We start from the raw sequence: 23538 nt of genomic DNA, 5'->3' as shown, positions 1-23538 counted from the left end.
GAACCAAAATTGCGGTTGCCAGGTATTCATGAAAATTTCATAAAATTTAATAACATCCTGCTACACAGTAAAACATCATAATTGCATCATTGTTATGTTTTCCAGCTCATTATCAAATTACATAGAGGAAATTAAGTAGCTCTATCTTTAGTTTCTCTTTCACAATCGATGTTGTTAGTAGATCATTTTAATGTAGGCCATGATTGACACACACCAACTGGGGTACCCATAATTGTTGATTCGTTAGGGAACTTTTGATTTAGAAAACAACCAGGACTAAAGGACTACTGAAATAAAGTGATCATAAAGAATGATAAGCTTGGTAAAAGCTGGGACATTATTCTTTGTGTTTACACAGATTTAAGGCCAAATAAAAAAACATACTTGTTAAGCGTCACCGCCCGCTCCTGATTATCCAGCCGCCTCTCTTTTTATTTATTTTTTTTTTTTACCGATATACAACGGAAAGTTCAGCGGCCCGACCCAGCTCCAGAGTAGGGCTCGAAATTCACGCTAGCAAACTAGCATTTTGCTAGTAGATTCTTCATAATTGCTATTTGAAAATTTCAAAACTAGCAAATGTTTGTTAGGCTAGTGTAATTTTTGAAAAAATACATACTTTTTAGCTTAGACAACGCTAGCCGCCGATCGCTCTATGTCGACAACGGCAAATTGGTGAAAACAATTGTTTCATTTACACGCCGCCGATTTACGTAAAGGAAACGCGAATAGCACCGTGAATCATGTAATGTGGTAAACAGCAAGCTTTTTCCCCAACACATTAAATCATGTGCATTTAGTACGTCGCTGAAGATTACATCATCAGTCACGTGATTACAGAATACGCGATTATCAATTTAGGGATTTAACGAAATAAATATTTTGCCTACACAGTGGTCGAAGCGCGTTTTTTTATAGGTTCGTAAATAGGAAACACCCCATACATAATGGACTCTACCAATTTTGTTTACGATGATCTCGCGCTCGAGATCGGCACACCACGAGGTCCTGTTGGGCGATGGGTTTCCTTATGCCTGGTTTACCTGCCTGGAATAATTACATACACTTTTTGCATCACAACTTTAAATACTGATTTACACAGCAATTGGCAAAGGATTCATCAAAGAAGAATGAATACGTTGAATAAAAATTCACTTAAGAAATGCCGTAAGCTGTTTTCAAACTATAAATCAGCCCACTATTTAGTATTATTGAGACCAAATCATGCTTCTCGCGATAGGGAATTTCCTGGATAGATGAGTCGAGCGAGAGACGGCGGATGGCCGATGAGTGAGGTTGGGGTAGCACCTTGGACGGATTAGTTAGCCTAAGGCCTACAATTTCGCTTGGTGGCAATTAAATTTAATGTTTTAATTACGTCTGGATATAAACAATACAAAACTCAATTTTGTCATAAGCAATAATATTTCATACATAGTCAATTTTGTTCTGTTTCGCATTTTAAAAGTTTGACGTTTCGTCCTAAAAAAGTGGGGCAAAACGTCCACCGCGCAAAAATATACCTCTATAAAAAGTAAAAAAAAAAAAAAAAAAACCGTCCCCCCGCCCCTGAAAAATTATGAGGGTGTGACGCTTAACAAGTATATTTTTTTATTTGGCCTAACTGTTAATTCATCCAAAATGGAGCAGTCGATGAAGACCAAAAAAAGAAAAAAAAAAGAAAAAAAAAATCTATGGTCCTATCTTCATTTTTTAATACATCACATGTTTTCAAATTCTCTGGTGTAAAGGAACCAGCAAGTATCAGAGCAATTTGAGAAATTTGACCCTTGACATTGATGACGTAATGATTGCAAACCTTTTCTTGCTTATACCGAGCTGCACCAACCAAGTTTAAAGACCCTGTGACCCCTAGTCTCTGAATAAAGCCGGACAGACAGAGATTTGGTAAGAAGATGTTCCAAAGAGGAACCAGAACAGTTTTTGAGAATTGTTATAGTGTATAGTAAAATGTAAAAAAAAAATACCTCAATTTGTGAATTGACATTCGATTTTGATGGAGTACATGTTTTGAAATTATGACAATGTCAATTTGAAATCTAAATTTGACCCCATTTTTTATTATCAAGTACGAGACACCCATGAGTATGGCGACGTTTTTTCATTAGTCATTATTCGTTCATATCTTTTAAGTAATTTCTAGGCAACCACCGTGTTAACAAATAACAGAGAACGAGACAGATTAATTTGTGCTTTCGCTCAGACAGGGTTATAATTAACTGGCAAAATTACTAATAAAACTGAACTAATTGGGCATGTAATGTAATTTAATTATTAATAAGGTTAAAATCTGTTCTGATAAGAAAATAATATAAAATAAACTAAATAAGCAAATGATTGATTGTACAGACGTACTACTACATATTAAAAAAAGATGTTTATCTTTGTTTTATATTAACATTGAATCTTTTTTAGGGGAACATCTACTATTAACATGGCGTTTTTTTCATTTTCAAAATACTGTATATTATCTTTATCAAACATTCCTGTAGTAAATAAAATCTTCTTTTCAACCCACCTTAATAGCATGAAAGTAAAGGTATAACATTCTCAAATTCTGAGGACGATCAAAAAGTTGAGAACCTCAACAGTTCTTCAGAACTATGCATATGCTTTCAATCTCATCTTTTCTACATTCTTTTTCTATCAGATTGTTTTAGCTAAATCTTTGATACTGGTATTTAAAACAAATTTTTAAAACATATTACACAGCAAAACCTTAGCTTCAAAAAAGGTACCAGAACATACGATACAATACAATTAAGGTACCTGTACAATATTTTTTCATAAACAATAAGGGTACCGGAATAAAATCGGTCAACTCTTCCATAAAAATCTACCCCAAAAAAAAAGCAATACATATAATCAAAAATGTATTTTTTATACGTAGAAAGATGATTAGATCAAAAAATAAAAAATTAGACGTACAGTGTACTCGTCTTCCATGACATTTCAAACTGATTTGCCAATTTTCAGCAAGCAGCAGTAGAGCAATTACTGTCAATTATCATCATGGTTGCCAGAATATTATTTAAATTGGATATAATTGGAACAATTTCCGCAAATACCCTGCTGACAGAGATCCATAACATTGAATGGAGACTAAGCAGTTTATTCATCTCTTTTTGTTGTTTATTTGGGTTTATTTAGATTCAAATGATATTTTTCAAAAATACTATTTTATTTTAGGCCAAGGTCAATGATGGTTTTCCATTTATTTTAATCTTAAATTGAGATTTTTTTGCCCTCTTCTTGACATAGTGTAGACTGAATAGCATTTTAAAAAGAGGCCTAGAGAGGTATACGATTATTTTTTTATATGAATACATTTTTTTTCTTTGAAGTAAATGTTATATGTAAGCTAACCTTAAGTGGTACTTTGTACAACATTTATTTTGAGTGCATGATTAGCCTTGGAAATGTTGGCTTTGATAAATGGCAAATTCTCAATATAAACATATAATCTATTTAAACAGTAATCTGCTATTTCCATCATAATGCAAATGAACTTATTATTTTTTTTAAAGTGTTAAGTAAGTTACGTAAATTAAGCCTTGCAATATACAACACAGTGCAAAATAAGATTCATTTTAGATTATTTCAACTTTTTAAAAAATTTTAATATTATAATTTATATTAATATTATTATACTAATATTTTTGAATCATATTATATTATGTTGGATTATGTCATCACATTAAACTAAAACATTTATGCTGTCATAAAAACAATAATTTTTGTTTTATTTTTTGGAAAATTGTAAAGGAGCTATAGTAATAGTAATATAATTTAGAATGGAAAAACTCAGTATCAATTTGAAATTCAAATCTTATCACCTGCATGGATTATTTAAAATGGGCTTATACCATCAATAAGTGGGATTATATTCGAAACATTAGTAGGTTGTACCATATTAGGGTTTTAATACAAGCAACTATCAATGTTAAATCATGATTTTCTTTGTTTAGACAAGCATTTTAGAAAATACATTGGTTAATCTGAAGCTTGAAAACTTTGGAAACAGATCGAGTATTTCCTTGCAAAACCTGCCTGTCACAAAGAATTTGGTACTAAAGTGTTCCCGTTTCCGTAAGCGTTAAGCCGGTGAAAGCCGATCATAATTACACATAATCCCGTAAAATCCCCTTGGCGACTAGAAGTGAATATATTATGGAAAACTGCCAAAGTATTTAAAGCATTGTAAATCGTAAGCATAACTCATAATTTCCGCGCCGATGGTCATATGTTATGCAAATACATAACGCCTATTTTACGTACCCCTTTTCTTGTTAATGAATTAAAGACTAAAAATTCATAATAAATCTTACTATCAACATACTACACTATATTTCATTTTATAAATGATGTATCTATAATATTCAAGAAGTATTGATAAATACGGCAGAAATGTTTACAAAAATAATAACTTGTTGGATATAATAATTTTATAATAATTAAATAAATCCAAAGGCAAATTACACACACACAAACAAAATAATGCTGCGGGTATAAATGGCTGGATCTTTATGGAGAGGTTTATAAATAAAATAAGCAAAAGGCTAAATTATGATAAAAATTAAAATAGCCAGAAAAAGAACACCAATATTTTGGATATTCCTTTATGAAATATACAGTAGATATTAAAACATTATACAACTGGGCTTCCATTGTTTTAAATTTCATAATAAAATAATAACTAGTTATGATCAGTACAGCTCTGTCCAAATATGGTAGTGATATGACATCATCATATCCATATATGGGCACATCACATTTTTTTGTCACATAAAAAACAGAAAAAAAAGGAGGAAACTATTTAATAAAGAAATAACATATGAAGACAGATATTACTGATTATTTGTAATGAATTTAATTTTGATATGAAAGAATAAAGATGGTGGTTCACGCCACAAGAGAGAGAGAGAGAAAAAAAAAGTTTGATAGTGTAGTAGACAGAGCTTTAGCAGTTGGAATCAATATATACAGTATGTTATCTTAATAATAAGTGAACAATTATTTAAATATCATATTTAAACATTATGTTGCATACAAACAGATAAAAACTTTCCAGTAAAATTCCCAATAAATGTCACCATAAATAACTCATAGTTATGTAAACAGAGGCAATTAAATATTAATGAACTAAGGAAAACAAGAATGTCATTGCTATAAATTATGAAAAAAATTAATGTGATGATAATCTGAAATGTCATAATGACATGTGATAATATGTGCGGACATTATCATTATGATTTATATGACATGATCAGAATATAATTCTGTCTTATTGTTCAGAAAAATATGAAAGTTAAGTAAAGAAGAAACTGCGTGTCTGCTGTTAATACAATAATAACGATAATGATATAATGATAATGATTAAAACCGGTAGCAAAACCCTCCTTAAAACCTTCCTCTTCAGTGGACACCCTATTTAGTAGACAGCCCTATAAAAGAGGACATTTTCCGATGAAAACGAAATAGAGATAATATACATTTTAACACTACAGACAACCTCTAATCAGCACAACCTTATTAAAGGGCACTTTGCTGGGTGTTCTCTGTATAAATTGTAACCAGCTCAGCAACAATGGCGAAATAACTAATCTTGAACTTTTACAATTTCACAAATTTTACTTTTTAGATGTTCATTTCAAAGGAAAGTGTCCTCTAAATAGGGGCATCCTATTGCATCATAGTATTAAAACATATACCCCTTGTTCATTTCAAAGGAAAGTGTCCTCTAAATAGGGGTGTCCCAAAGGTTCTACCACTGTGATGAGGTCATGTCATGTCATCGTTGTTATTATTCTTTAATACTAAATGAATTATTTCAATTTTTATTTATCGACAACACAAATAAAACTATTCAGTTTCAAATCAATATATATTACTTGAAAGAAAATTAGATTAGGAAGTCAGGCTCTGTCAAGGTTGCTACTAATTTGATAACAAACATTAAATCATGTACTTTTAAATGGAAATTGACATTAAAAAATGTTTGACAAAATTTGACATAAATACGTTTTCTAAAAAATGTGAAAATCACAAGATCGCAATTTCAAGAAAGTTTTTAATAGAAGGATAAATTCAGGTCACTTTGTTTTTTAAGTTAAAATATTTCTTTTTTTAAATTGTTAATGATTTCGCAAAGCAGTTATTTAAATTCCGTCATTCTTTTCAGAATTATCAAGTTAAACTCTCCTCAGAGGGATGGACAAAGCAAAACATATTTGGAATATAATTTGGAATGAAAAGATCTCTTTCTGGACAGTTAAAAATAAATGAAAGATGTCCTCTACTTCTCCCCCTGTTGTTACATAGTCTACAAATACATGGAATGTACTATTATGATAGGGTTTTTTAATAAAATAGCTCTCTTCTAGTAGAGAATAGGCTAATGTCGGTTAATCCAGGTAAGCTAGGCACAAAATAGACCAGAATACCAAGCCTTGCTTTGGTTAACATAATGATGATATATTATGATATATAAATATTTTGTGTTTGAAATTTTACTATCATACTGGTACCAACAAAATTGGAAACAAAAAGTTGGCTCAGGAAGTAGAAGATGATTTACAACAAGTAAATAAAAATATAGAACAACATAAATATTTATATTTAAAAAAAAAAGATATTTTTTATGTGATACTTTCCATTTATTGCGAGTACTGTAAACAATGATGAATTTGAAATTGAAAAAAAATTGTTTATACAGTATTAAGACATGAGAAATAAAGATGAATAAAAATTAAAAATTTGAATATAAATAGGCCATTTTGTAGTTTTAATGATGTTATTAACAACATAATTTATTTTAAGTTATAAAATGTTTTTTAGTTACTGTATCTTTTTTACAGTTCAAAAATGGTTTTCAAAATAGTATGCACTACCATATATCAGTACGACACTAAACGTATAATTGAATGATATGCATCAATTAACAGTATTTTATTTCTGGCAACAGAATTTCCAGAAAGTCAAAAATGTGTTAACTACAAACATTAAACACTTGATTATATGTTATAAATAATAAAATAAACAAGTTCAAAGTCAACGGCAATTACAGCACAGCCCGACTTGTCAAAATCGGTTTCATTTGAACGATGACACGTATTCAAACTTGCCTGAAGGTCACCCCCATGACAATCGTTTTCAATTCTAGCCGATAGTTGTTAACAAACAACGGTCGCGACGCGTCATGTATACTTCTCCACTATATTTCTATTTTCCTTTTCGGCTCATCGTAGGCCGTCATTTTAATTTCGCCAGATTGATATTGGCAGGAGTGCGAGCAGGTCTGTTCAATGTTACAAGTTAAAGGAAATTGGGTCCGACCGTGAAATTGAGTTTGCGAATCAGTGCGCTAATTAAGTGTTCCTCGTGGAAATCAGTAATGATGCATGATAACAACTGCAGTGTCAACTACAACGTCAATTTCCTATACATCTAAAAATGAAACAGGATAGTTACCGCACTCGACTTCTCCACTACAACCTCATCGTCGTCTTCACTTTCCTAAATTCAACTTTATTCAAATTTAAAATTTCTAAGAAATGATGTCAATGTTCTTCAAACACAGTTTCTTGGTATTTTCTAATTACTACACATTGTGTCTATAGGCAGAATTCAAGCCATGTTTTTGGAGTACTACTGTAATTTATTGAAGGAATTTTATCTAGTAATTAACTATAGTACACTCATGTTTACGCGTACTGCAGTACATTTTTTTGTGTTACTGTACTGCATACTTCTTTATCGTTACTACAGTATTGGTACTGCAGTACTCTTTTGGCATTGCTGTTCAACAGCACTTTTCTTGTGTTACTGTCTATATCGTTACTAGTAGTACTGCAGTACTGTTTTGGCATTGCATGTTCAACAGCACTTTTCTTGTGTTACTGTCTATATCGTTACTAGTAGTACTGCAGTACTTTTTTGGCATTACTGTACTGCAGCACTTTTTTTTTACTGTCTATATCATTACTAGTAGTACTGCAGTACTTTTTTGTTACTAGTAGTATTGCAGTACTTTTTTGTTACTAGTAGTACTGCAGTACTTTTTTTTACTAGTAGTACTGCAGTACTTTTCTGTTACTAGTAGTACTGCAGTACTTTTTTGTTACTAGTAGTAGTACTGCAGTACTTTTTTGTTACTAGTAGTACTGCAGTACTTTTTTGTTACTAGTAGTACTGCAGTACTTTTTTGTTACTAGTAGTACTGCAGTACTTTTTTGTTACTAGTAGTACTGCAGTATTTTTTTGTTACTAGTAGTACTGCAGTACTTTGTTGTTACTAGTAGTACTGCAGTACTTTTTTGTTACTAGTAGTACTGCCGTACTTTTTTGTTACTAGTAGTACTGCAGTACTTTTTTGTTACTAGTAGTACTGCAGTACTTTTTTGTTACTAGTAGTACTGCAGTACTTTTTTGTTACTAGTAGTACTGCAGTACTGTACTTTTTTGGTATTATTGTTTTGTAGTTCTTCTTTGTGTTGCCATACTGCAGTACTTTGTATTGCTATCATGCCTTTTAATTGTTAAAAAAATGCATTTTTAAGGGTATTCTCATGAACTAAAAAGTCCATCTTAATAAAACTTAATGGTTGATATAGTCAATAATAATGTCTGTACTTTTTTACAAAAAGCTGACATCTGGAAAAGCGAAAAAAAAAAGTGTAAGTCACTCAATTTTCTAATTTTCCAATAAAATATCTCTGGGTGATAGATGTAAAACAAACAATAAAACAAAAATATATAATAGCGAAAATATACAGCGAACTATGAACTCTTAAACCTATTTTCACTCTGTTCATTAAGTTTTATATCGTGTTAATCATAAAACATACCCAATAATAGTTTAGTTTATTATATTGTATATATTCACTTTTATTTCACAATATTAAATATGAATTTGAACTCAATGTACATTATATATGCTGGCATTGTACAAACTACAGTATATTAGAAAAGATATAAATATGAAAAATAAATAAAACTTCCATATGCAAGGTGTGTATACTTATAGATACACAGTATAATGCCATCATCCTGGTATGGTTAAGGTTACGACAATTACAGCCACCAACGAAATCAATTGCGAAAAAATTTAAAATTCAAAATAAATTTACTTCTAAACAATCAACCTACTATACCTCCTAAAAACACTCTACCTAAAATTCTAAGTATAATAATATCCTCAACAAAACAAAGGTAATTTGGCTTATTTTTTTGGTGGTCAAAAATGATGGATGTACCACCTCCAAATAAAGACTGCTATGGGGGTACTGTACCTTAGCGCTATAGGCAGTAAATAATTCTAACATGTGACTGCTGATATAAAGAGTATTCAAAATGGCCTTTAATTGGAGGAATACAATAATCGTACTGAAACCAATGATAAAAGATGGTAAATTGATATAAAATAGTTGTAATGATTTGTTTTACATAATCACTTACCCTGGTGTCTTCCTCGCTCTCTACATCACACTAAAATTAAAAGAATATTATTATTATATTTTAATTTCATATTAAATATTGTTTTAATTATCATAATTCGTATTTGAATGGAGTAACAGATGCATGCTGGGAAGAACTTGGGGGAAACAATCACTTGATTAGTTGTTTTTCCCCCAATTCCTTCCCAATATGCATTGTACAATGATGTTTTCTAGCGATATCAGCAATCTGCAATAAACCTATGGGCACACCTAAATACCACATATGAATCGAATGAATAATAAATATTTATTTCACTACTTTCATAAAACTGGAAACATAGATTTCATACAGTTTAATAAATAAAATTGAAAGAAAAAGAATAATAATCTTTATCACACAAATTTTAATTTCTAAAAGATGTACAGTAGGCCAGATGGAAACCTTGGATACCATTTCTGCACCTCCACATGTGCCATGATTACCTTGACTTTGAAGACAGGACCCTGAGGTCCAGTTTGTATAAATTAATTGAATCAAAGTTTCATAATAACTTAATTAACTCTCAGCTTGACCCAGGTAATGGTGTTAATTAACATGAGAAATGGTAGCAACACATGGTGTTTGTTTGAAGCAGACAAAACAACTCTCAGACACAGCTGCATACATGCTAACCGAGAAAATGTGGTATGGTTTTATGAAACGTGGCCTAGAGAATTGTTTTAGCTAAAGATGGCTACCAACCAAACTGGGAACAAGCATCAAGGTACAACTATTTAAGGCAACAGTGGAGATCTTTCTGATTTTTACAAAGGTGTGAAACATGGACCTTGATCGCTGGTATACATGCTAAAGAAAACTCCTAGATGTCAACTGGAAGGCACATCTGACTAAAAAGAGTATAGAATGATGTATGTTATTCCTTAGGACCGTTTACAATATGGAGCGGACGGACGGTTTCTGCTCAGGATAGATACAGATTTGACTGGGACAAGATACGCAGCTTTCCGCTTACCGTTAACGCTCGTCTGTGTAAATTGGCCTCCATATGGAGACTACCAGAAATGACATCAATAAGGAGAAAGAGAAGTGTACAGTTTGCAAAAGGGGCAGGAGAAGGAAGAAAGAGAGGAGTACAGTCTGAAGTGGTGACTCAGAGAAAAAGATCAATTTGCACACCAGCGCTGACATCTGATTTGCTGCAAAAAGAGAAAGTTGAATAAATACAGGACAGGAAGGAATGGAGGTCCAGCATTGGAGTTCATCAGAAGACGCTGGATAGATAGAAAACCAATAAAATAATATATTTATGAAAATTGACTTCATCTGGGCCTCTGAACAAAGTTGAACTGAACTAACACTTTGAAATAGATGCTCATTTCTTTCAGTGTCATAATGTAAAATAACAAGTCCTTTTGACTGCCCCATTAATTTTGGAGGTGATCTACTGCAAAATTCGTCTTTTCGTAATTGTTTCGCACTCCATGGAAAAGGGCTACTGTCTGTCGGTTTATCCAGATAAGCAGGCACGAAATAGACTACCATATTCTAAAACGAGTTCATCGTGGTTGAATAAAATTGAACTGAATATACAAACATCAGAGTAGCGATTACTAGGATATGACTACTTCCACCAGGTCAATATAACATGTAATGCTATTATCATTCATTCCTAACCTAACATCGTCGTTTAACATTCTGCGAGATTATCCATATCACTAGAAGCAGTTAAATCTCTAGAAATAACTTATGTCCAAGCTATCAAAAGCATTTTTAAAGAATTTACCTTTTAACTTGTATTAAACATACAAAGATTTATAGTTTTAAGCCATTTGTGAGCTCTACTAGCAGTTTTCATCGCAAGAGGTTTAAAGAATTTTATCCTAAATATGTGATTTATTCTAAAAATGTTTTAAGCAACATTCGGAAGAAGAAAATACAACTCTGGCTAGCGTTTTCTCTTTAACTCAGTCAATATATTGTCACTACCTGTAATTCAATTACAATTTTCCATTTTGTTAGTCGGCAAATACAGGTATTATGTTGGTTTTTTTAAACCGTTACTTCCAACCTCCCCCAATTGGCTTCATATAAAATACAGGACATTTTTTATATTAATTAATCAAATTAGTTTAGAATTCACAATATTTTTCCTCACAGACTGTTTCTGTCTACTGTGTACCCCTGTTTTTTTACGATTAAAGTAGGTGGCTTAAAATAATAATACCCAAGTAGTTATATCGACAGCCAAGTTATTAATAATGACAGCTTATTGAATTGTAAATTATTTAACACATAAAAAATATAAATACTATAATAAAATTGATTTTATTTTCATATAGGTGTTAAAAATAAAGTAGATTTTTAATATAAACACATTTCATCACCAGCCCAGTTCTTTACGACCATATAAACAAGTCTCTCTTATTGTGTCAAGTTATGATAAAAATTTAATTAAAAAAATCGAAAAATTTTATAACAATGACATAACTAAGTAATTTTATTTTGCAGATGTTAGCTTAACAAAGGAACATATTCCAGTTAATTGAATCCTATGCAAAACACCTGTTAGTAATTTTTTTTATACATCATTAGAATCAAATCATGATATTATTGGGTATGGTATATAGAGGGCAGCAGATTTGGTACAAGATGATTGTCATGTAAAATGTGTGTGACATGGAAAACAGGAAATCATCAAAGAACAAGAAGAGACAGGATATAAATATCTCTTTAATACGTTAAGCCTATGAAGATTTGATGTAGGACAGATTTATCACGTATCAATTACCCCCTTACCACCTCGGCGAGAGTGTCAAAAGTGGGCGTCGCTCCGATACTTTCATGACTTATCTCGCACATTCACGCATCATAGTTTAATTTAATTTTAATGTTAAAAATTTAATAATTTTCAATACATGTTTAATGACTTTAGGAAGTAGGAAACGATGATAGTAAGATTTATAAATTTTTTAATATCCTAACTCAAGAAAAAAAAAATTCATTTTAATTTACCTAAAAAACAAGATTTTCTAACACCTACGCTAACTTTAACTAAATACTACATTTAAACAACATAAGCACAAATTATAAACTTATTTTAAATGGAACTTAATTTCAAAATTACTAAGAATTAACTTGAAAAATAATTTGCATAATTATACACTGCCTTATCACATAAAATGTAGTTTTAAATGGAGGATTTGTTTAAAATGTTACAGTTAAAACAAGTGGCAGGCTTGAGGAGAGATAGAACAGAATCATTAACTTTAAAAAACAAAGAGACAAAATGGCAAATTGTTAAAAAAGCCAACTTGTGGTAAATTATACATTTAATTATAACCGCTTTTGTTTAACTTGAAATAAACTGAAATTGTCTATTGTTTACTCATTGGATACATTTGAAAAAAATCCCTCCATTATTTAAAAATGTTGTATCTGTCCTACAGCTTAAAAAAATTCCCTTCTATTCTGTTCTTTAAACAAGCTTCTGTCTCTGCTCAAACTTAATGATAGTTAATACTTAAGCAAGTCTCCAATAAATGTTATAAAACTCAATTTTATATTAAGATTAACATTTAACATTAACTGTATAAGAAAAAACGTTACAAGAAAAACCAGAAAAACCATGCATTACCAAATCCCATGTAAAGCTTTCACTATTTTTCAATTATCAAATATTTATTCCCACAGCCTACAGTAAATACTCAAAGGGTCTTGTACAGGCATTTTTAATTTAAGAATTAATAAATAAATAATTGTGATATTGACTCAAGGGAACCATGCGGACATTTTATATCTTCTTTATCTTTCATCGTGGTGGGTGATAACTGAATGTATAATTAATTTTACAATGTCTAGAGAATTCAATCGGATTAAAAAATTCAAAATCAATTTAAATGAAAAAAATATTGTAATAACGGGAACTTAATTAAAAGGGATGTCTGGTAATTATGTACAAAAATTATTCACCAGCACAATTCCAACTCATACATTTTTAGTTTGATATTTTATCCATACTGTAGATCGTTCTATGAATATTTGCTTGTTTATAAAACTCTGTCTACACTACCAAACTAGTTATGACTAAAAAAGTGCGATGTCCCTAAATATGGTAGTGATATGACATCACTGTGTCCATATATAGGCACATCACATTTTTTTATCACATAAAGTTTGATAGCGTAGACAAAGCTTTTGATTTGCCCAAAGCGGAATATCACATTTTGATATTTTTGTCCGAACCGGTCAACTGGATAATTCTATGCCCTTAAATGTTAAGTGGCAAAACATGTGACATGGTCGTGTTTGCTTAGATGGTGATTCCAGCACAAGTACAGTATACGTACAACGTACCATGTTAAACCTAGCTTGTTGGTCTGTTTCATTTAGTCAAAATTTCATAACTAAAATATATTCAATATACTTACACAATAGATACTTTTACTTTTGTTTAAAAAAAAAGGAAGGTATTAAATTGAAGGAAAATTATTTCTATCATAGAAAACATTAATGAATAATTTTTACTTACAATATAGCCTCTGCCTGAGCTTGTATGTGAGCTTTCCTGAAAAAATAGATTGATAAATATGAGAAAAGAATAATTATGATAATTAATGATAACATCACGTTTCTCATTAATAGTTTATGGATGACCTTAATAATGTCGTGTGATGATGATGATGAAAATAGGTATGGTTAACTACGGAGACCCATTTTTTAAATGGATAAGCCACTAATATTGGCTTTTCCTATCTAAAGAAGACTTACATTAATAATGTTTTTCAATGGCAAATTATTGTATATGATAATGGACATAGCAAAAGGCTTTCTAATTTATAGTTTTATGTGGTTATTAGTTTTACTTTTATCAGTATCAGATAGTCTATATTGGTTGGTTAACATAAACAGTGCTAATAAATAGGAACATTAACAAGAGGAGAACATTTTGAAAATAAGGAACTCATTTTATAACATAAACTACATTTAGACAATACACATGTATAGTTGTTGTAACCTTAATTCCTTTACTAACATTCACAGACACACATCATACTGTAATATTACAGCGAATAAATTGGATTGTGAACATTATAATTTAAATGTGACACATTTCCGTGAAATCTTAATATAAAGAGGGGTAAAGAGTTTCCTAAGGGGTAAAGTAGAATCCCTTAAGTATAATATTTGTATCTGTAATGTAATTGAAGCCTACAGGGTTATAATAAGCCTGTTATCAGGAATAATAGGGAGCAAGTTTGATCAATATTTCTCTATCATTCTCAATTACAAAATGCAATTTGTGCCACAAATAGGAGATTAAAATGCATAACATAAATTTTAAGAGAGTATATATCTATTTTTTTCTATGGCATGGTTCATCATAATTTTCTAATAATTTGTATTTAGAGGAATAATTAGTGTTCGTGGTGCATGTTTTTTTGTTGTATTTTAATAAATAAAATGGAAGCAGTTTTGGTGGTTTATAAAGAATAAAAATATCGTATTGTCAGCTTAATTTTTACTACAATGAACAGTTTTCGGTAACGTTCGTATAAAATAACGTCTCAGAACAGAGTTTGTTAGTGTGACTGTCTAAAATTAATTCATGCAAACTGGTTTTAGAATGCATCTTGTTGATTAGGTAGGTAATATCAAAATCAATTTTATAAAATAAATTCTTTTTTGGTTTTTTATTTGTTTTTAGTTGTGTGGATTCATTTCTGCTCGCAAGAAAAGAACGGTTAGTAAAATCGTATTCTCATGCTCGTTAGAAACCGGTCCTATTACTTACATCACTTAATCTTGAATTTGGTCGATTTGGTCCGTTCTTTGCGACTACTTCTGGTCTTGTATTTTCATCTGCTGGTCTGTTGACACGGTGAGGAGAACGTGTCTGTCAAACAAACAAAAAAATAATTAAAAGTTATGATCAATTATATCAGAAAAGTATCAACAATTTAATATCTAAACATAAAAGTGTTTAGATACAGTTCCCGAATCAAACATAATCATACAAAATCCGATTTGGTTTTACTACAATAAAAGAAAATTTGAAATTTTGAAAGCAAAAAGGATTAAACAGATAGAGTAATAAATCTTCTCTACTCTTGCAACCGATTTTAATATCAGTGGATAACAAATTGTTTTACCTTCGCATACTTTATTTCTTTACGAAATTATTCAGTTAAATTGACTTGTTTGTCGTATGATACAGCAATCAACCGCAATACAGAATAATCTTCAACTCCTTCTTAGAAATACTTTTGATATTAGCTATGGATTTGATATAATATGACTCAATAGGGTGTTGGTAATCATTAAGATTAACAGGATTAGATTTAATCCAAGATAATCCTTTGCTTTATTATAGCAACTGATAGAGAAACTCAATAACAACAAACAGTTACTACTGATACTCGTTTTCATCTGTTCGATCGTTTTTTTTATTAATTTCTTTCATTTTTCGAGGTCAAGGGAGTAGTTTTTAATATATTACTCAATACAAAAATTAAAAGAAATCTAGGACTGTACCATTTAAAATAGAAAAATAATACAAAATATGTCAAAGTAAGTGAGGCATGAAGTATTGTGTACTGTAGGTCCTATAAAAAATGCAATTTAAAGAAATATTTTATATAACAGGCTAAAATTGATTAAAATTTTTAAGATACATACCAAAATGTATGTGTGTTTATTGTACGATTACAGTCAATTTAAACAGAAATATCAACAGGAATGCCTATATTACAAAATAACCCCTTTTCGGGAACCCAACAAGGTGCCCCTTAATAGGGGTGTCCCCTGAATAGGGATGTTCCTTAATAGGGGTGTCCCCTTAATAGGGATGTTCCTTAATAGGGGTGTCCCCTTAATAGGGGTGTCCCCTTAATAGGGATGTTCCTTAATAGGGATGTTCCTTAATAGGGGTGTCCCCTGAATAGGGGTGTCCCCTGAATAGGGGTGTCCCCTGAATAGAGGTGTCCCTTGAATAGGGAGTTGACCATAGTAAAAAAAATAATACATATTCCCTTCTTTCGTTTTTCAGGAAAGTGCCCACTTTAAACAGGGGCACTACTACTGTAATAATTATAATAATATCCTGGATTTATATAGCGCCTAACTAAATTACTAACTAAAAACTAAAATCTAAAACAATCTAGGTGGCATGGTAAAGGAGAAAAAAGGGGATTAATATGCTGTACTAATTATTTCGATAGCCATACAGAGCTAAAAGATAAAACGTCTCATGTTTTTTAAGTATACCTCAAGCCATATGTACTTTACAATGTCCCAATTCCCGCAATAGCATAAATTGATGACTTAGGGTAACGCTCACTTTATAAGCTTTTCATTAACTGATGATTAATTCATCGCAATAGTAGAATTGATGTCCACAGTAACAACTAATAGACCATTAGTCAGTAATTACATTCAAATCAACAATTATTCAGATATCGTCGAGGTAAGTCGAAAGATTGATTAACTAACTGCAACGATTCTGACTTCCTTCGCTAGATTATTAATCAATCGATACCGTGAGAAATTAGCATTTACGTTAAACAAATCATAGAAAACGTTGAGGCATTCACCCAAATAGAAATTGGTTCTTTCTAAGTACTTGTTTGTTCGTTTTACAGTAGAATGAATGCGTATGTAAGTTTCAATGTAATTCTGTGTCAAATGGAAAGGAATATTTATGATGAAATGTCAAGAACACTTATTTAAGTCACTGCTCTTAACGCTACACGTCATAAGATGTACAGCAACAAACAAACAAAATGTAAATTTAACACTGATGAGTTTTTTCTTTAGATATATTTCCCCAAGGAATGAAGATTAATAACATACATATTTTATTATTAAATTACCAATTTTAAAGCATAAATAACATTCCCAGCCAAAATTATACATGACGCCTGATAAAAAATAAATTACAGTAAGACAGTAAAATCTGATACTTGTATGGCAATTCAACGGGATGAAGAAGAGAGAGCAGGAAAAGATAGACCAGGAGAAGAGGGAGGATAGAGAATGACAGAACAAGAGAGAGGGATTAGGATGGATCAGGAGAGGACAAAGAAAGAGAGGAGAGAGCAGGAAAAGATAGACCAGGAGAAGAGGAAGGATAGAGAAGGACAGAACAAGAGAGAGGGATTAGGATGGATCAGGAGAGGACAAACAAAGAGAGGAGAGAGCAGGAAAAGATAGACCAGGAGAAGAGGGAGGATAGAGAAGAACAGAACAAGAAAGAGGGATTAGGATGGACCAGGAGAGGACAAAGAAAGAGAGGAAAGAGAAGAAAAAGACAAACTAGGAGAATACACAGTAGGAGAAAGAAGGATAAAAACGAGAGGAAGTAGCAGAGCTCAAGAGAGGAAAGAGCAAAAGATAAAGCAGCAAAAGAGATCATCAGAAGCTTGTACAAAATGTGACTATGTGTAATTAATTATCAATAAATACTGACTTCTCTATTCATTGTTTTTTGCTAAATACAGTACAGTACCAAAGACAAGGAAGTTGACATTCCTTTAATAAAATATACAGAAGGTGAAAAACCCCTAATAACCATAAACATAATTAATTTGCTTATTTGGCAAAAGCAACCAATAAATATTAATATTTATTTATTTTTGGAATACAATAACCCACATAGATCAATCAGTTACATTTTCATATCATATTCAAAATAATTTCTCGTATCATTACATATTTAAAATTACCTCTGCATGCAATCTACAGTATGCTCTATTACATCACGAATAAAAGTATTAACAAAATTGAAATATCATTGCCGCGAGCTTGTTCAAAATGACAACAAAGTATTTTTAGGTTGATATTTAATATAGCTGATTAAGGGATTTTAAGATTCCATGTGTCATGAATGCCATACGAAATGTAAGATGGAATAGATATGTAATAAAAACAGATGGCCTATATTATCAAAATGTAGTAAAAATGAAAGATGAAATATGAGATTGTTAAAGATACTTTCACATTAAAATATCAATCCCATATGATAATTATTAATCACTGGTGATATAATATTACATAGATACATATCCATATGATTAGATAATTCAAGTTAAAACAACAAAAACATAATGTATTACCAATTTATCAAAGTTGGTTTAAAATTACAATAACCATACAGTAAATTTATTCCAAGGGCTTTGACTCTTTAAAGTTTTGAGAACATTATTGAAATCGGAAAAACAAAAATATTTAAAAATGACAAGCTTATAATCCATGTTCAGAACAAATTGATCCAGGAAAATGTAAACATCCTTAAGCTCTGTCTACACTATCAAACTGTGACAAGAAAATGTAATGTGCCCATATATGAACGTGATATCATATCACTACCATATTTGGGCATATCACTATCATATTTAGGCACATTACACTTTTTTTGTCAAACTATTTGATAGTGTAGACAGAGCTTTAAACGAAAAAAATAAATGCGACTATATTGAGGTCAAAATTTCTATTTTGTAATTTTCTCAAGTTAACAGTAGGACTCTATACTGCTTAAAAAAACTGTATGTCAGAAAAAAGTATACAATTAAATTTAAATTATTCATATTATATAAAATTAATCCGAGATAATATAAACATGTTGGAATATGAAGTCATAAGTAGAAACAGCGGCCTATTTCCAATTCCAAACAGATGGAGCATTTCCACTGGGAATACTATACAGACATTAATAATAATTTGATTGTAATACCTTCCACTGGTAAATAAAAGAATTAAATAACTTAATAAACTCTTGATTCATACTAAAAATATATCTGAAATTGTACTATTTTTAGAAAAAAATGTATTTATTTCTGTGCTTAGTTTTGTCAATAAAGTTTTGTAACCAGAAATTTGTTAGTGTTTCCTCGGTTTTACACTTAAATGTTCATGCAATGCAAGAAAAAAAATCATGTTTCAGAATGTACCATTTACTTAATAGGGATGTTTAATAAACTGAATGAGGCATTGGCTTTATGGTTTATCCATGTAAGTTATCGAAATAGATTTCTTGGTTATAATTCCACTATGGTTATAAGTTTATCAAAATTATTTTAAATTAATTTATGAATCTTAAACTAAAAATACAAAGATTGGTGGAAATTTGTCATTGAATTATAAGAAGTAGGTTAACACGCTCTCAAAGGTTACACAAATCTATAACATAAACTGTGGAAACCAGTACAATAGGTTTAATAAGTTATGAAACATACATACAAATAAAAATTAGCTAGTCAATAAGTCTACAATCCACAATCCCATTAGCAAGAAAACTTATTTCATGTCTAAATCGTAGGATAAACCGGCCGTGTGATTGCTCTCGTCGTTCTGGTTATTTTTTCCTGAATTGGTGGAGAACAACATGTGAACCGTGTATACCTTAAGCCGGCCAGGATTTGCGGCCAAGACTTAATGTGCTAATGGTGACTACCTTTAAGCTGCTGGGGAAAGCGATCTTGTGCAAGGAATTAAGTGGGATTAGCCTAAAGATGAACAGGATTTGCATAACTAATCCTAGGATTAGTAAGAATACAACCTTGACATTTCTAGATCTAGTGATGTATTAGAGGATTCACGGTGATCCATCGATCGGCTAACCTTCCTAGAAAATTCTAAAACAAACATCAGATACATATAATACGTTATAAATTGATTCTGTCCCTCGATAATCATACTGCCATTAAAAATTCTCGTAAACGAGTTGATCTATTCAGCGTATTTCCCTAGCTACTAATACATCAAGAGGTCATTTTCCATGATATAAATTGAAAACTAAAACCATTTATGGAAGAAAGAAAATTGAAGAGAGAATTTTTTTTTGTCAGGATATTAGAAGAAAAATGAGAACAAGGCCGTTTATAACTGTAAGTAGAAGCAGGTGAATATTATGTGTTTAAAATGATTATTTTCTTCATCATTATATTTTTCACATTTACGAACAACAAAATAAAGTATTTTAAGCTAGAGTCTCTAGAAAATATTAACGTTATCAAATGTGTTTTGTGGATTTCAGCTTATTATTTACTTTTAAATTATTATTATCTTATCTTATGTTATCTTATAAGTCATGAGAATTTAACATTTCTATCAAACAATTTTTGCTAAAAACAAATTATTGTTTTTAAATTGAGGAAAAATTATTTTAATTTTATTATAAAATTCTTCTTCAGAAGCCATTGATGTATTGGAAAGAGAACATAAGGTTTTAAAATAATTTTTCACAGATTTGTATTATTATTAATGTATACTTGGTGTTTATGTAAAAACGTACAGTATAGCAAACATCTATTCTGTGTCTTATATCCATAATAATCTATTCAATATTCAGAAGCCATATTGGTTTATTACATAATTTGTCCACAAATTCTTATTTTAAGCAGGTTTATTTAAGAGACCTTCAGTTCATCATAATCAAGTGCACATTAACTCGCTTTCACTAGCTCTCAATTCAAGTCAATATTTAAGCGTATATTAATTGCGTTTCGATAACAAATTACGCAGGCTTAATCATCTATAATTAGGTTACGGCAAACTGCCGCACAAGATGTAACAACTTAAATTTATAACCACATCAGAAAAGTACTGCATTACCTTTACGAAACAAAAAGGCATTGAGTATAAAGATTAAGTCACTTATTTTTAATTAACTCGAATTAAGATAAATTCTAAATGATTAACCCAATAAAAAGTCATTCTATGTGGTTGGCATTTAAATAGGTTAAATATCAATCGCACAATGCAAACTCTTTTTTAATTTTAATTCAAGGAAAAACCATAATAAAAATTGATTATTTATATCTAAAGCTCTGTGTACACTATCAAACTAGTTTGACAAAAAAAAGTGTGATATGGCCAAATACCGTAAATCTTCTAATTGTAACCCTGGGTTATTATTCTTTGATTGTTTTTTAGGGTGGGTTACTATTAGAAGGGGGGTTACTATTAGAAGGGGGGTTACTATTAGAAGGTGGGTTACTATTAGAAGGGGGGTTACTATTAGAAGGGGGGTTACTATTAGAAGGTGGGTTACTATTAGAAGGTGGGTTACTATTAGAAGGTGGGTTACTTTGAGTGTGGGTTACTATTAAAAGATTTAAGATATGGTACTGATATAAAATCATCATGTCCATATATGGGCACATCACATTTTTTTGTCACATAAAGTTTGATAGTGTAGACAGAGCTTTATAGTAGTTCTGCATAGAAAAAGAGGAAGAAGGAGCCTATTCAAACTGAGACCCTACTATATTTCCTTGTGTGGAAAGAAGGTTGCAATTATTGCAAGGGTTTACTACCGAAATAGTGATACTTAAGGTGTGTTCAGACATAAACATAATTTTGTAGTCTGAACAGGCCCTTAATCAACTAGTCTTTTGAAAGCTCTATTTATATGAGCAAATTGTAATGTTCATATTTTTGTTTATGTTTATGCATGTTGAGAAATTAAGTAATGGTTAATACTCACAAAGTCTCATAAAATTAGCGATAATACACTTAGCCATGTTGTTAAACTTTATGAGCTATAGATGAAACTATATAATATTAATTTTGTATGAAAGCAGTAAAAAGCAGTATTAATAGCTAACAACTACTTGAAATCACCCTAATAAATATTTAAAACTCCAGAAAAATTAACATTTATGATAATGATAAATATAAATCTAGGCCAATGAAAATTCATGAGGTAGACCTAATGTTTTTTCTTTTCAGTAATTCTTGCTAATCTAGTATAAAACAATCTCTTACAATATAAATGTGTAGTGGAGCTGTAGCTTGGTGGTTAACATGCATGCCTTCCAATCCTAAGGTCCAAGGTTCAATCCTGACCTAGTGCCACTGCCAGAATCACTATTTCAACTCCACTCCCTAGCCTCAAATTTGACTTAATTTATAAGCACGATAAATATAAAATAGTTTAAATCCATCCTGTATTTGACAAGTTACGCTGCTGGATGCGCATGAAATAAACAAATTAAAAAAATATAAACTTCCACTGGGAAACCCTTATTCAGGCGACACTATTCCATTAAGAGGACATGGTGCAATATATGTTTTTACTATTAAACTATAAATTACAAACTTGTTATTTTTTTTCTTCCTTCCATCTTTTTGTTTTTTATGTATTTATATATTATTTTTTGTATTTTGTGTTCAGATATAGAACCGAGCAATAAGAAACAACGGGTCAACCCATACAAACGACACCCTTTAGATCACTTTGTCTCTAAGGTGTCTTCTTAAGCTTGGTTCCCACTAGTATAGGATGGAACCTACAGACGTAAGCTATAATGCAGACAAGCGACAGTTGGGTAAGCTTGTGATTGGTAGATTCACTTTCGTTGCGGCTTATGTCCTTGCGTTGCGTCCTAGTGGGAACCAATATAAGTTCAACTGTAAATTGTTTCTAGAAAAGAACATCAGCAATAATTACCATAGAAAGGGATAAGCCATATTGTAAATGGTAAAGTTGCTGGACTACATATATAGATACCAAAGAGTGTCAATTTTATTACTTTAAAAACTGTGCTAAACCAGTAATAATAACATAATAATAATTCATAATCGTTTGATTACCTTTAGAGATGAATCTAGAAATGGACAGTGATGTCATTAAATCTCATTTTATGTGTTTGATATAATAATATTATATTATAATTAAAGAGCTATAATTGTTTAAAACCTATAAAGATAATAGTTAAATCCAGGGATAGAACCAGAAAAGTCACGTATGGTACAATAGGTATAAAAATGAAAATATTTTTAAAATATTTTTTCAGTCAAAGACTGGTCTCCCAGAGGGCTCAGTTATGATCAGTGGCTGTGTGTGTACACTAGTACACTGGAGTAACCCCTACTCGTCTCGAAGGATGTACTATGTTCTTCATCTACAATAATATTAATAATACTATTATGAACATCTAAATTTTGATTTATGGTAAGGTGAAAACAATTCGGCCAGATAATTTCATACTACAGTATGTTCGGCATAAAGTGGTATACATAGTACAGTACATATGATACAGTACGGTACATGAACCGAATTAGTATTACTGTAGTAACACC

General features: G+C 30.9%; 1 protein-coding gene across 4 annotated transcripts in view; it reads right to left on the bottom strand.

The window, feature by feature from the left end:
• The window catches only part of LOC140044633 (autism susceptibility gene 2 protein-like), a 141946-nt gene that overhangs the window by 58172 nt on the left and 60236 nt on the right, over positions 1–23538 (bottom strand). For 3 of the 4 annotated variants that reach the window (XM_072089226.1, XM_072089227.1, XM_072089229.1), the window contains exons 3-5: positions 15251–15352; positions 13988–14023; positions 9478–9507 (exon numbers count right to left, since the gene is read on the bottom strand). In XM_072089226.1, coding sequence (XP_071945327.1) covers positions 9478–9507; positions 13988–14023; positions 15251–15352 — 168 coding nt within the window. The remainder of the gene's footprint in view (positions 1–9477; positions 9508–13987; positions 14024–15250; positions 15353–23538) is intronic. The other variant, XM_072089228.1, reaches the window with a different exon arrangement.

Source organism: Antedon mediterranea, chromosome 3, assembly GCF_964355755.1.
Source record: "Antedon mediterranea chromosome 3, ecAntMedi1.1, whole genome shotgun sequence".
NCBI lineage: Eukaryota > Metazoa > Echinodermata > Crinoidea > Comatulida > Antedonidae > Antedon > Antedon mediterranea.
This window is presented reverse-complemented; position numbering and strand designations above follow the sequence as displayed.